Genomic DNA, 16079 nt, shown 5'->3' on the forward strand with positions numbered 1-16079 from the left:
GACGCTGCACACTGTAAACCATTTTACACCATTAAGAATGTTTTACGTCTATAACTCACACCCTTAGGCTCTTACGGGTATAAATGTCTGAGTTATCGACGAATATCGGTATACAGTGTTATATGGGACACTAGTCTTTCCTAGATTACATAGAGAGTCGCGCTATGAGTGACCCAGCTGCAGAAGGATTTGCTGCAAAATCCGCGAGGCATTCTCCACAGGGAAACTGTGCGATTACTCCGACAAAGTGCATATTTTTTTAACCTGCCTTCCCTCGCAAACGTGCCTGTATGAAGAAGACAATATTAGACTAGAAGACAGTAGTTTCAGGACATCTGGTTCTAGTCTGTCTGTATCAAGAAGCCTGACGACTAAAATGTTCGTGGGTGGTTTGTATGTTTGTATTTATTGACAGAAAGTTGGACGATAAATCTGCGCTGAAAGAAGGAAGTCTTGCTGTACAGCATTTTCTATTGAAACCCATATAGCCATAGTTGTGCCCTGCTGCTTTCTGCAAATTATGCAGCAAACACAGGCTTAGCAATGTTTTCAGTGACTGATTATGATGATCATTAGTTATTGGCATGCCCTTTGAAATGGGGCGGGTACAAATCGTCAACTAGCCTGCTTGATTTAGTCAGGCATACTATACATGTTTTTATCTAGCATGTTTGTGTGCATCGCCTCAATCTTTCCTTCCTTCAAAATCTACATTGTATCCCTAGTTATGACTGTAAGAGATCCGGTCGTATCAATCTCTTTTCTGCTTATTTTCCACCAGTACTATAAACATCTCTTGCTTATCTCGACTGCTGACCGGTTGACGCTTCCGTCCCCTTAAAACCGAACCGCTTCTGGAAGGTATACGCTGCCTACCATTCTCACTGGGTGAATCCCTTCGCATTCCATTACCATGTGCTGAGTGGTCACCGGATTTTCGCTGCAGCATGCACATGCCTCATCTAGTTTCGAATATTTGATTCGGTATGTTTTAGTCCTTACACAATCGGCTCGAGCCTCAAATAACAAGGTTATTGTACAGATTTTGCGTTTTCGTACAGATTTCCCCTTCTAATTTCTCATCTCATTGTTGTAAGTCGCCATGGCTCTTTTTGCTTCCATTCTTTGCATCGAATTAAATGTCTGTTTCTCGTAATTACGAGAAAGCCTTTGATTCTGTCGAAACCTCAGCAGTCATGGAGGCATTACGGAATCAGGGTGTAGACGGGCCGTATGTAAAAATACTGAACGATATCTACAGCGGCTCCACAGCCACCATAGTCCTCCATAAAGAAAGCAACAAAATCCCAATAAAGAAAGGCGTCAGGCAGGGAGATACGATCTCTCCAATGCTATTCACAGCGTGTTTACAGGAGATATTCAGAGACCTGGATTGGGAAGAAATGGGGATAAAAGTTAATGGAGAATACCTTAGTAACTTGCGATTCGCTGATGATATTGCCTTGCTTAGTAACTCAGGGGACCAACTCCAATGCATGCTCACTGACCTGGAGAGGCAAAGCAGAAGAGTGGGTCTAAAAATTAATCTGCAGAAAACTAAAGTAATGTTTAACAGTCTCGGAAGAGAACAGCAATTTACAATAGGCAGCGAGGCACTGGAAGTCGTAAGGGAATACATCTACTTAGGGCAGGTAGTGACTGCGGATCCGGATCATGAGACGGAAATAATCAGAAGAATAAGAATGGGCTCGGGTGCGTTTCGCAGACATTCTCAGATCATGAACAGCAGGTTGCCATTATCCCTCAAGCGAAAAGTGTATAATAGCTCTGTCTTACCAGTACTCACCTACGGGGCAGAAACCTGGAGGCTTACCAAAAGGGTTCTACTTAAATTGAGGACGACGCAACGAGCTATAGAAAGAAGAATGATAGGTGTAACGTTGAGGGATAAGAAAAGAGCAGATTGGGTGAGGGAACAAACGCGAGTTAATGACATCTTAGTTGAAATCAAGAAAAAGAAATGGGCATGGGCAGGACATGTAATGAGGAGGGAAGATAACCGATGGTCATTAAGGGTTACGGACTGGATTCCAAGGGAAGGGGAGCGTAGCAGGGGGCGGCAGAAAGTTAGGTGGGCGGATGAGATTAAGAAGTTTGCAGGGACCGCATGGCCACAATTAGTACATGACCGGGGTTGTTGGAGAAATATGGGAGAGGCCTTTGCCCTGCAGTGGGCGTAACCAGGCTGATGATGATGATGATGAAATGTCTGTTTCATTTTCTTTCTGATGAGTCCTGGTTGTTTATTTTGTTCAAATTACCCTGTACTCGGTCGCCAACTTTCTTGACCTCTTCCTATATTCTATGTCCACACTTTTCAAGTACAGATACTTGTACACTTTACCTGCCCATTTATATTATTCAATGTTCCTAAGTCTTTCTTCAAAACTAATGTTGCTCTGTGCTTCTCTGACTTCAAAAGAGGCCCAACCCATGTCAACCTGCGCTGCCTCATTTGTGGTTTTACCGTGGGCTCCCGAAGCCAATCGCCCTGCGGATCTTTGGTTAATTTCCAACCCCTACAAGATATCCCATTTTAAGCATAATATGGCATCTGCGAACGTTATCGCTGGCACCATTACTCCTTTCCAAATTCCACGCGCCACCTCATGGTTAATGTGGCCCCACAGGGTTCTGTGTTCTATTATTGCAGTATTCCACTTCCCATTTATTTTCAGATTCCCTTGGTGCATGCTTGAGTAAGTCTTTCCTTTTCGTTTATGTATACGCCGAAGTGTTTATATTGCTTGATTATAAGTATGACTTGCTGTTGAATTGACACCACGTAATTACTCACCTCTTCATTAAGGATCAGAATTCTGGATTTCTCTATGCTAACTTGAGGCCTATATTTGTCGCTGCGTTGCCACAAATACTCGCAAGTGTCTGAATATCTTGCATAATCCGCTAGTAGCACTATGTCGTCCGCATACATCAGTCCAGGGAGCTTCTGTGACATTTTTACATTATGCATGTGGAATAAATCAAACCCTAATTCGCAGTTTTCTAGTCGTATATCTATGCCCTTAACATAAAGCGTGAACAATGGAGACCGAGAACATCCTCACTTCAATGCTTGGTGAATTCTCACCACTTCATTACCTTTCGACCTTCCCATACAAATTGTACTCGGTTGTCTCTATATATCACCCTAAGCAGTTCCAAAAGATCGTTCTCTATGTCTTTTGGCTTAAGAGTATACCATAACAATTCCCTGTCTACGCTATCATAGAAATGCTATCGAAATATCTAGAAATGCTATCGATAAAGTCTATTATGAGCTACTGAAATCTCTATGCCATGAGTTAGTACAAACATATCCTCCAAGCGTCTGCCTGGCCTAAACCCATGCTGCAGTTCCTCCAGTGCATTATTTTCCACCCACTTCGACAGTTCCAATTATATGACATGCATTGTCATTTTAAATATCACCGGCGTTGCTGTAACTGGCCTGTACGACCACGTCATATCCTTATCACCTTTCGCTGTAGATTAGGTTCGTCTTGCTTTTATGCCACCCAACCGTAATTTCTTCGTTCTAATTACTTGCTCTATGGCATTAGCAGTGCCTTGCTCTTTGGACTGAGGTTTTTGATTAGCTGTATTGGGATTTGATCGGGTTCTGCTGCTGCGTTATTAGGGACATTTTCTAGTGTTTCTTTTTTCAATAAAGGCATTCTATGCTAAATTTGATCTCTCAGGCTGCTCTGTTGTTGCTGGTTCTGTTTTATTCTGAACTACGCTTTCTTTCGTGCCAATGTTATCCCTAATTACGTCTTTGATGTACCGCAGCCCATGGTGTCCTTCGTAGGTCAGGCAGGCGGCAGAGGTCAATGGGGCCCTGGACTGGGGCGCTCCCGTTCACCCCTCCTTAATATCTCTCCGGTCAAATAATGTTTCTCCCTCTCTCTCTCTCATATATATATATATATATATATATATATATATATATATATATATACCGTCTTCATCCCTTATAGTCGTTTGCGAGTTTTTAGTTCGAGCTGCGAGTGCTCTTATATCGTGTGAAAATTGATGACCCCTTCCAAATCGAACATTCTGTAAAGGGGCTAGGTTGTCGAAAAAGAATTTTGACAAAGGTTTTCTGCCCTGCTCATTGGACATAAAGGATTTGTACTACTCCTTGCCACAAGGCAAACTCCTCCTTTGCGTAGAAGAGTGCATTGATAGCGTTGGCTCGGTAGCATTTCAGGAAGCAGTAGGTATGTCCATAGAAGGTTTCCTTGAATTGCTAATCTTTTATCTGAAGACTACCTGCGTTGAACGGAATGACCAGCTCTTCATTCGAAAGGAGGGGATCTGTATAGGCTCATGCATAGCTCCTTTTCTTAGCGATAATTTTTAGCCCATTGTAACAGCCTAATTTTTCACCGCCTCAATAATGTGAATATATTTAGATATGTGTACGACTTTTTGAAATTTTAATGCAAGGAAGCGAAGATGGTTTTCCAGCCGCCGTAAATCAGCTCCTAGCGCTTTTTCGCGAATGTTGCAATACTTTAAAGTTAACGAATGAAATTCCAGAAAATGGTGTTTTACGGTTTCTTGATTTGAAACTAAAGCTCACTAACAATCATGTGTGCTGGGAGGACCATCCAAGGGCATGTAAACACCTCTTACCTTATCATTCGCCCCATTCCAACTTGTTAAGAGAGCAAGCAAGAGCTGTACAGTGCTTAGATAACACCACAAAGAAATCTTTTCATTCCAAGGCAAGAAGTTCCCAAAGGCAAGTGACACGACTTGTCAGCAGGGTATCCTGACAGTCTTCTAGTATCTATAGCTGAGGGGAACTTTAACAAAGGAACAAAAAATGAAAGATGCTTTTAAGAAGGAAATAGATTCCGCACTGTAGTGATTCCGTACATGCACAATACCTCGCACCACCTGAAGATAAAATCGTAGCAATATCAGAGTAGTGCTTTCCGCCCCTGAGAAGCTAGGAAAACTTTGCCAAATGACCAATCCATTCTAGAAAAAGAAAGAGCAGTACACTGTCAGACATCGTGATCCTGAATCCTGTCTTCTGTCTGAATCCTGTCTGAACGAAAGACTTCTAGAACATAGGAGGAAGGCGGCGAAATACCGCGTTGGGAACCTTTCACTACATTATCATGACTTTGGAATAAAGAAGAAGCCGTGTAAATCCTTGTTCAACATGTGTAAGATAGCCAAAAATAAGAACCAGAATGTCAGGGAGATAATTGAAGCAGATTGCATTAGAAAGACAGGTATGTCGTGTGTCAGCGCACCTTCTGTTTTTCTGTCATCGAAATAATCTAAGTTTCTGAGCATGGCCACCTGATGTCGGCATTTCGATTTTGTGACGTCATGAAGGAAAGTGTTCATATGATGCAGTTTTGTAAGTACACGATCAGCTGGAAGTAAGCGCTTGCGCTGTCTACTCCTCACTTTGTCACTTTTTTTTTTGCGCGCTTGACTGATCTGCTCTTATATGGTTCCAGAATATTCGCTCCTTCACTGCTACCAACCGGCGAAAAGACAGACAGACAGACAGAGACAGACAGACAGACAGACAGACAGAGACAGACAGACAGACAGACAGACAGACAGACAGACAGACAGACAGACAGACAGACAGACAGACAGACAGACAGACAGAGACAGACGGAGACAGAGACACAGACAGACACAGACAGACACAGACAGACACAGACAGAGACAGACAGACACAGACAGAGACAGACAGAGACAGACAGAGACAGACAGAGACAGACAGAGACAGACAGAGACAGACACAGACAGACACAGACACAGACAGACACAGACACAGACAGACACACACAGACACAGACACAGACAGACACAGACAGACACAGACAGAGACAGACACAGACAGAGACAGACAGACAGAGACAGACAGAGACAGACAGACAGAGACAGACAGACAGAGACAGACAGACAGAGACAGACAGACAGAGACAGACAGAGAGAGACAGACAGAGAGAGACAATCCCTCAACTGAAAGAGATTGCAGTTAAAGCCAAGAAAATGGCAGTTTCTAAATGCTTGCTGCCTTGATAACGGAGATGGCTGCTATAGAGTGCCAGTCCTGTGTAACCGACGCAAGGAGGACGAGAAGGAAGAAAGTCATAAGGCAAGGCTGTTTGTTAATCAGTAGAGCATCTGGTTGGGTACCCTGCACTGGAAAGTCGCGGTAAATGCGCACACGCGTGCCGAAGGCGCCACGCAGTCAGGCGTTCACACAGGCCAGTCGCCCTCAAGATGCACAAACGTTCTCTCCAGGAGCAAGTATACCTGGCAGCATACATCGTGATATCCGCCATCAAGTACACTGATATTGGTGGCCTGGACTAAGGCCACCTGCTCTAAATTCCACTGAGAAACAACAAAGTAAGAATAGTAAACTGAAGCATAACTGCGAGTCGGCCTAGTTGGAACAGATTCATCTTAAACCTTTTTTTGCGCAAACAAACAGGGACGAAGAATAGGGGCAACGCAAGGACGAGCGCTCGTCCTTATGTTGCCCCTATTCTTCGTCCCTGTTTGTTTGCGCAAAAAAAGTTTTAAGAATAGTAAATTTCCACGTCGAGGTGGTGAGGATCGGTGTAAGCCGCACACTGACGTAGCAGGCAAACTATGTCAAAAGTGTGGAGACTTCTGCAGCTGTTGGCGTAGCATGCCAATACTGAAACGTGCCATAAATCTCAATTCCACTTTACCTCGTTAAACGGGTGAGTAAGATTCTTTTCAGGCTTCCGTTGTCGAGTTTCGCGCCATAATACTGCACAGTAAGACCTTGCAGCGCAGTACCTTGGATTAAATATTTTATGAGCTCCATAATGTATAAGATGTGGTATTTTAATGCATTTAGCATTCTTTGGGAACTAGCCACAATTTTTTGACTAACCATTTTATGTGGGCCAGTCCCAAAGGCAACTCAGTCTGACATAGTTGTAATTAAGGCATGCTGGTGGTACCGTCTTGCGGTGGTATCATGTGGCGGTACCGTGCGGTAGTATACCATGTGGTATCGCACGGCGGCAGGTGGAGCCCTTGTGGCGCATAGCGTTTTGAGACGCTGTCTTTCAGACGCTGAGCTTCTGGTCAAAGTGTCTGTGACCAAAAGCGGTCGCGGACGCTGCAAGGCATTCTGAACTGGTCCTTGAAGAAGTGGTGCTAGAAATACCCATTGGTTTCCGCGTACGGGTAAGGCAGGGCGGTAAGGGGAGCGCCAACCATAACATATAGCACAAAAGTGCCACAAATAACCTCCAAAAGCATGCTAAACGCATTCTTGGAACACAACAAGAGTTGTTTCTTCCTACATTTTTCTTACGTAGTTCCATATCAAAGGATCAGACTAAGGGCTGGTTGCGTGAGCGCTATTTTCTCCATAAGAGGTCGTGCTGCCTCATTTAGCCAATGTTGCCACTCCTGAGCTCAGCGCGCATTTCCGCAAGCGAGACAGCTCGACGTGTGACGTATCCTTGAACGTCAACTTGGCATGACTACCATGTCAGCAACACCGGAAGGTTATGCCACAACCATTGATTGGCAGGCATTGCGATACCCTATACCTTGAAAACAAAGACCCATCATGATCTGCGCTGTTGGGCAACGTCACTCCTGTACGCTTACTTACTCAGCACTGCGCACGTAGCACGATGTCAGTGTAAACCATGCTCGCACATTGTGCAATGAACCGACGTGACACAGTGTAGTGCCGGTTACTGAAGTGTTATTACAATGTAGCAAGCCCGTGGTTGTGAGTAAAATTTATGTCCGACGCTGCGCTTGGTGATGCGCAGAGGATGGTGATGAAGAATCACAAAGCACTTAACCATAAAGGTGCGAAATTTCCCCGGCAGCGATTGTGAGACACGCGAAATGTTCTCGACTTGTGGGATGGCGGCATTTTAAGCGCCTTGTGTGGCATGAATGCCAAAGAAATAGTAAGTAGCATGTTGTACGCAAAGCAGCAAGTATGGGATGCAATGCAGAACAAAATTTTCCCACCATGCGCAATAAAAGTCAGTATGCCGTTCTTTCTTTTGCTTTTTTTCTAGAAATGCGTTTTGTCGTCTCGCTGTCAAACTATTCTAATCACTTCGATTCCATACTGTTGGTATAGTGCACAAACACGGAGTTTCATTCTATAGGGAGAAAAGTGATTATGTGGGCAACAGACACGTGACCACAGACAGTATAAAATCAAGGCAGTAAAATGGTAATATGCGGCAGTTAGGCAAAGCCGAGTCTACGGTGCAAGAGATAAACTAAAAAAAAGGGGGGATTCTCTTTGTACCATGACGTCATCTGCTGTCGTTTTGTGTACAATACCACTAAGCCGAGGAAGTGATTTGTGTGGTAGAGCGACACATTAATTTCAAAACGCAGAGAAAAAAAATTGACAGATCCCACGCACTGTGGGAATCGATGTAAGCAAAGCTTGTTATGCAGTTTGGTTAGATGAACGTAGTATAAGTGTTAAACTTCATTGAATTATGAGGCTGTACGTAATTTAAATTTTATAATTGTATGTGCACATTGCATACATACATTGGCGAACTACACCAGGTTTCGCTGCGTAGCCAAGACGCTCTTGTTCCGCGCGACGCTTGTCCTGGGTGTCCTCGACGCCGAGTGCACGCTTTGGAGCCATTTTTTGGCGCGTGTTTACGTGCTCCATCTGCATACGTGGCCAGCACGCTGTTCAGACGCCAACTTCAAGCTATGGACAATTGTAATGCTAACGCTACCACAACCTAGCCCGCGACCTCCACAGCCCAGCCACCTACATTTTTGTCGCATAGGTAAGCAAGCACAGTACGTGTCATACGTACAAACTGTGAAACGCTGCCGCGGCCGCGACGGCTGGGATGCACGGAGGCGAGTGCCATCTCGTGGTGTTGCAAGAAACCTAGCGGCGCGCGCGAGCAAGACAACGGCAGCAGCGGCCGGAAAGTCGGGAGAAGAGCCAAAGACAGCTTCGCCTGAATATAGTTGTGTTCATTGCCAGGAAGGCGCATGGCTACAGCCCTATACAGAGAGTTCATATTCGGGAATAGCCGCATTGCTTGCCTCGAACGTCTCGGAGGGCTCTGCTTCCACGAAAATTGCACTGAAACCTATATCAGTCGGGTCTGCCGGCGGAAATCCTTGCCGCACGACCGCCACGCAGCCAGACGCGTGTTGCTCAGCCGTGCGTGACGGCGACCTCCCCTCGGTGTCACCAGGCTGGTTCGGGCTACCACAGCGCTGCGCGCACGTCCGCAATAATACTCCATCCTCTTCCTCGTAACGACGGCAGTGGCGCTAGTTTCACGGTCACCGTTTGAAGCGTACATGTGCGTGTGTGTTGTTTTACGTGTGCGTGCGTGCGTGTATGTGTGCACGGCGCCAGCTACAGCAGCGCGCTGCCACTAACGAGACACACGCAGCGGAGCCCGTCCCCGTGTCGCAACTCCACCGCGTGCTGCCGCTCGTGCGCGCGAGTGCTGCAGGAGCGACACGGCTGGTGTGGACTGTGCCTTCCTGTTGTTGACACGGGCCTAACTGTTTGGGAAGCTCCCGACTGCTCGATCCCCTGCTTGCGTTGAGGAATAATGCCGATTTTCTACAGCTTGTACGAGTACCAGCATTAGGTCATAATTTTCTGTGTGTACGCTGCGGTTTCGTTGCTCAGAGCGATGCCAGTGCACTGTATACGACACACAAGCATCCCTAAAAAAAAAGGGGGGCGGGGAGACTTAAGAAAAAAAAGGAGCTTTAATAGTTACTAACTATAAATAGCTAATTGTTTGCCCATCCGTCGCTAAACAGTGGAAGTAACGTGTAAAACATAGCGCCTAAATAAAAAGAAATTTTACCCCTACTGACGCAGCTGCATCATCTCCATCAGGAGTTGAGTAAGGTTTATCCGGCGTATTAGCGTCTCACCCAAGGCCACAATTTGGTCACGTTTATTATAAAGAAAAAGAAAAAAGCGCGAGAGCATGTAATCAAAGCCACATTCCAGTGTTTTGTTTTTTGGCGTTTACATTACACCGTCAAATAATAGCGGGTCATGGTCATGCTAAGAAAATAAAACTGCGGGTAAGACTACAGTTCTCTGAAAGGAGCGAACGATAAAGGAGAACAACGCAATTCACAATGTAAGGAACGGCCTCCTACGCAACGCATCTTAAGACGACCTTTTGGAGCATAGTTTGTGCATGTGAGCACCTATGCATTTCGATAAACACACAGACTTATGTCCTTAATTTTTATAACCAGCTGCAGGCACATATGTGCGCCAAGAGGTAGCAAACAAATCGTAATCTAAGATCCTGAAACTACGGTCCATCTAAATGATGTACCAAGATAATCATCACACAAGAGTAGACTAAGGGTAAGATGAGATATTCGCCTTCACTAACTTAAAGCGTACCGGAAACGGTTTTTGTCGTACCCCTGGACACAGAGGGCGTCTCTCAGGGAATGCTTTCTATCAAGAATTTCGTGTCAGCGCGCTATAACAACAACAACACAAGTACGAGTAGTTAAACATTACCCTCCCCTCAAGCCGCGGCGTTCTTCCTCAACTTTTACACCGTGCGGCCATCGCCATGTTCCGCCTCCTTCAAGCGGTACTGCAAGTGTTGTCTACTACCGGTTGATTTGAAACGAATGTGTGGCCGCGTCTCTTTCCTATGCAGTTTTTATCGCTAATCCTGGGCTACACGGAGCGAAATTTAAAGACTAACTGCGCGCGGCGGATGCAAATGCGGCAGGCGAAGCCCAATGTTCGCCGTTTTTTTTTTTTTATGCTAAAGTAAGCGAAAAGAGACAGGTGCAGCCGCGGGCGTTCGCCATATTTCTGCGAGTGTAGCAATGCACAAACTACGAAGTACTTGTTCCCGGTGTTGTTTCGTTTTAATAATCTCTGGATAACAACAAAATATTTGATACTTACGTTTACGAGTGTCTCTAAATTACGTTCGTAAGAGTTCTTCGTAGCCGTCAGCGGAAAAAGAAAGCGTTGCTGCTTACTTGTGAATGCTGTTAAATTGGCAATTTATGACATTTTCGCTACTTTAGAATCTAAAAAAAGAAAAGAATTACGGAGAAAAGAGAAGTGCACCCGTCGGGAATGGAACCCACACTTTCTGCGTGGGAGGCGGAGACGGTGCCAGCACACCTGTCAATTCTCTTTTATTGCCTACTTGTCATCACATGCAGGCATACAACACTTACAGTTAGTCAGTTAGTCAACAGTTAGTCAGTAGAGCCCACTAAAAGCTCTTGAGATTCACCAATTGTTTCAACAAGCTGAACCAAACTGGCTTGTAATACAACTCCTTGTGAACTTCCTTGCTGTAGAATATAATTCGCGAAAAGTTATCCCCAGTAGAGCGTACATTTACCAGTCTAAATCCAGATGGTGGTTTTCTGACGAACGTAATGACACGCTGTAAAAAGCACGTCCAATTTCCTTCGCAACGTTTTTCTTTTTTTTCCATGGATCTCGTTTTGTTAGGATAATTTTCTGCTATCATTCTGCGCAGCATATATATACAAATGTCGGCTCTGACAAATGCGGACCTGCGGTTGCCCCTGAAAGTGCATTTATTTTTAAAACTGCGGGTGAACAACCGCTGTGTTGAATAAGAAGGTTAGCCTTGACATTGACGGGCAGCGTTAGCATCTCCTACAGCGTGCAGACGCTGCAGTTTATTCATTGCACACACCTGGAGTACAAGAAGAGTAAGCTTATCTATGTTTGAGCTTTCTGTGCATAGTGTAGTGTACGGCAGTACCTCTGGATGGCCGCACATCATTCTTGACTACATTAGGACAGAATAAACCATGTTGGGCACTTGCCCGCCCGGAGAGTCGGCTGCTATGTCATTCGCTCGCTCGACACATACTGCGCTTAGTTTGACGTGGTGTTGCTCCGTTTGGGAATCTATAAAACGAAACGTTAACTTAATTTAATTCTGGAGGTTTTGCGTCCAATAATCTGTGTAGTGAGTTATGAGAGAGGCCATATGGAGGGCTCAGGAGTGATTTTGACAACCTGTTTTTTTTTTTTAACGCACACTTCAAGCACAGTATACATACGTTTCTTGCATGCCTCCTAGATCGGAATGTGGCCGCCGTGACCGGGATTCGAACCAGCGGCCTCGTGCTCCATAGCAAAATGGTCATAACCACTGAGCCGCGTGGTTAGTAAACGCCAGCTTCACTAACAAATATTATATAAAATTTGAAATTGAAAGTAGAGCCATTTGCAAGAACGTCATAGGCAATTTTCTTCAATATGTTTGTTCATTATTATTCTCCCCTAGAATGAAATCGAGTAGCCAGACGATGAAACCTGCTGCTTATAACAACGCCCTATGTGCCTCAGTTAACTCTACCTCCCTCAGTGACCATTGGTAAGACGAAGACTGAGTGTGTAAGTCTTAGTCTCGCCATGCCGCGGCAAAATTCCGCTGGGTAAGTTGCCCGATACTTCACTAGCTAAACAAAATAGATAAAGACTTAAAAAAGGTAATCAGAACGTATCTAGGAGGATCGTGAAGCCACAGAGAGAGAGAGAGAGAGAATGCAGAGAAAGGCAGTGAGGTTAGCCAGAGGTAGTTCCGGTTGACTACCCTGCACGGGGGGAAGGGTTAACGATGATAAAGAGAGAAAAAGAGTGGAAGGGGCAGACAGAAAGAGAGGCAAACATGATCAAAGCGCGTACGCTATAGAGCGGTAGGGGGCGGCATTCTTAAAGTCTATCGTGGAGCCCCGTAGACCGCAGAAAGCTTAACGCGAGTAAGGCCTTCACCGCGGTTGTTCTTTCGGAGCACTGACCTAAAGCTTTGAGTTCTGATAGTGGACGATTGTCCAACTAGTCCAGTACGCTGAACATCACTTGTCTCTGGCCACTATATCGTGGGCAGTCACAGATATGTGCGAGCGTGTCATCGATGTTGCATGTGTCGCACGTGGGGCTGTTGGCCATTGTATTCAAAGTGTAATGGACGACAATAATGCCAATAAGCTATAGTTATGTCGAAAAGTTTATCGGTGCCAGACTTTCTTACTGCACATACTGACCATCCAGACCAAACGTTACGGTGTAAAAAAAGTGCTATCACCTGTAAAGCGGTACAGCCCCGTTTCTTTGTCGGTGTTCTGCATGTACTTTTCATCCGAAGAGCATGACAGCATATGCAGTGTGAAGCCGCTGTTGCTGGGCTATCAGTTCTTTAGGCAGCCGCGTCTATGGCGTCTATAGCAAAGTTCGGCTCGCCATGTCGATTGCACTTAGAAGAGAATTAGTGTTCTATATAATTACAGCGCTAGCCAGATGCTGCTTGCTAATGTATGTACGGCGTAGATTATCAAGCACGCGTACGCACGCATATTCGACACGGGGTATAGCGGCTGTGACTTCAACTACAGAAAAGATAAAAAATGCATGACGATTACTACTGAAGTGCACAATTTCATAATTCTATCGAGCCTCCAAACATCCAGTACAACACGTTTTGTTCGTTTTTGTGCATATGACTGCATATTTTCATAGACTATGTTTAGGCACGCTGCAACGGCAGTGGCGTCGAAATACCGAGTCGAGGCATGTGACGTAGGAAAACGGTGCACGTCATGTCCAGGATCCATTTAGACACGTGTTTCATACATGGGCAGCATTCGATATCACAGCAACAGCTGTTCACGCTTTCTACGGGCCCTTCTTGGGGATAATTCACTTCGACTCGAAAGATATACAAAACCGGACTTTTTGCGAAAGGTACTGTAGTCATAGAATTAGCGATTCACCAGTGTGCACTTGCAGAACTCAAACTGCGCTTCTGGTTTTGCGTATGGGTTTGAACCAAACTCAATTATCTGGTAATGGCGGTATCCACTAACCAACCCAATAATAAGCGGGCCACCGGCGATGCGGAAGCCGCTCGTTTACCACGAATCCGTCGTTGCGCCCACACGTCACTTAAGCCCACAAAAATGAATTACTCAGCAAGGCTTTGCTTTGCGTCATCTTGCCTCGACCAAAATGAGCGAGAAATTAATCTCTCTCTTCAACTGGACATTGTTGTTTAGCGGCTTTAAGCGTACTGCTACGCGTTGCTACGAAAGTGTGACTTTAGAAAAAGTTGGACATCCTAACCTGCGGAATTCTTTAATAATCGCTAATCGCATTTTTATGTGCCGCAGTACATAGAAATATACGGGAAAGATATTTCGCTTCCTTTTCATATAGCGAAAGCTTAGCTTTTCAACCGTTAGACCCCCTCAATTATGGAAAACTCAAAGCGGCACAGGTATGGCCAAATTCCAAGACTACGTCACTCCTGCGAAGTTTCGCGCACGTAACGCTATTTCGGATCGCCAAGCTTTGGGTCCTGTTTCCTAAAGCTGTCCATTCACAGGCACTCGTACTTAGCAATGGTTATGGTTTTCTTTTCCTAATTCGACAGCTTGCCCTGCGACATAAAGCCGTCGGCCACGGCAGACACATCGTTAAGTTTCACCTTCCCGACCGAAAACCCAGTGCCCGCGGCATATGGGTGCTGCCGTCGACATACACGAGGCCGCAGTGCGCCGGTTTAGGCTTAGAGGAGAGAAAAATGCAGGAGGAGGCACTTCACCTAGCGGAGCAGTGGTGAACACAACGGTGGTGGCCGGACCCTGCCGGCCTGCCAGTATGGCGACCAGTGAGACATTGTACGTGGTGGCCGGCCGCAGTCCAGTGAGCCGGTAGTACAGCACGGGGTAGTTCTTCTCCGCCGCATCAAGCGCGAACCGCTGTGCGAAGACGAGCGCCGAGCCGCGCATCAGGCGCAGCTCGTAGCCGTCGGCGCCATTCGCCGGCTGCATCCACGACAGCACGGCCGTGTCCGGTCCCACGAGGGCGGCGCTCAGGCCGCCGACGCTGCCGTCCCCTGCGGCCGAGGCGCGCCAGCTCAACGAGGAGCCGTGCTAGAAAGGCGCGCGAACTGTGCGACCTGATAATGAAAATTACGCTTGCGTTCGTTAGTGATCACACATCGCGAGAGATTTCAACCAGTGGATCCCAACGTCTCGAGTTCAGTTTTCGTGTCCAGCATCAGTTTTCCTCTTTTTTTTTTCGTTTTATGTCCTTTCTCTCTCAGTGTAGGTACTTAATCCATGATATCGGTATGCCCCGTTCACCGACAGCCTATTTTATTAGACTTGATAAGCGATAACAGATAATATCAGTGAGCCAAGTGCCAGAAGCTGCGTCTTGAGGGCAGCATTTGATAGTTAAAAAGAAGCAATGTCAGCTAATCGTGGCGCTGGCACAGTGTAGCAGGGGTTCCATGTGTTCCAAGTAGACAAACACAGCTTATAATACCGATGCTATTGGCGTCTGCGACACCGTCTCATGATCTCCTCCTTGTAGAGGTGTCTAGTACGCCTCTCGCGCTGGTAATGTCTGCTGATTAATTCTACTGCGTGAACCCGAACCTCCACTGGCCTGCGCCGTCCTCGCAATGCTTAGAATTTCACTTCACGCGCAATACGAAGCGGTGAGCAGCCGAGCCTCACCGATTCGACCGAGCGCAAATATCTTCTCCCTCTCCGATAAACGTGGGGATCGACAAGCGTGTAATCCCACGAGTGGCCTTGCACTTCGCGATGTTCTTGATTTGGAAAGAGATGCGCCCTCTGAACTAAGGCGGTAGAGTGTTTTGCCGTCAAAGTGTCCTAGCTTCGTGGGCTGTTGGTACTTCGCTAGCATAAATGTTGAACTGGTCAAACCGCTACGTACCGCGAAAAAATAAAATCTCTATGGGCATCCAACGAAGCTATTAGTCAAACCAGCTCTGTAGAAACTGAAGCTTTATGCAACAAAAACGTGTCATTGACCCGTAAAAGGCCTTCATTTTCCTTTCTCTGCCCGAAAACTTTGCGCTTTGCGCATTTTTGACGAACAGAGGTGGCTAATTAATCTTCTCAAGGCTTCCTACAGTTGGGAGTGTCGTTGAGAGGAAGCTTTATCTCGGGCCCAATTCCGATGCCACATATTCAAA

At 46.0% G+C, this 16079-nt stretch overlaps 1 protein-coding gene across 1 annotated transcript in view; it reads right to left on the reverse strand.

Moving 5' to 3' along the window:
* Positions 1-16079, reverse strand: part of LOC139048719 (netrin receptor DCC-like) — a 132462-nt gene that overhangs the window by 85219 nt on the left and 31164 nt on the right. Inside the window, exon 4 of the mRNA XM_070523232.1 lies at positions 14673-14966. Within this exon, the coding sequence (XP_070379333.1) occupies positions 14673-14966 (294 nt within the window). The remainder of the gene's footprint in view (positions 1-14672; positions 14967-16079) is intronic.

The sequence above is a fragment of the Dermacentor albipictus genome, chromosome 1, assembly GCF_038994185.2.
Source record: "Dermacentor albipictus isolate Rhodes 1998 colony chromosome 1, USDA_Dalb.pri_finalv2, whole genome shotgun sequence".
NCBI classification, from domain to species: Eukaryota; Metazoa; Arthropoda; class Arachnida; order Ixodida; family Ixodidae; genus Dermacentor; species Dermacentor albipictus.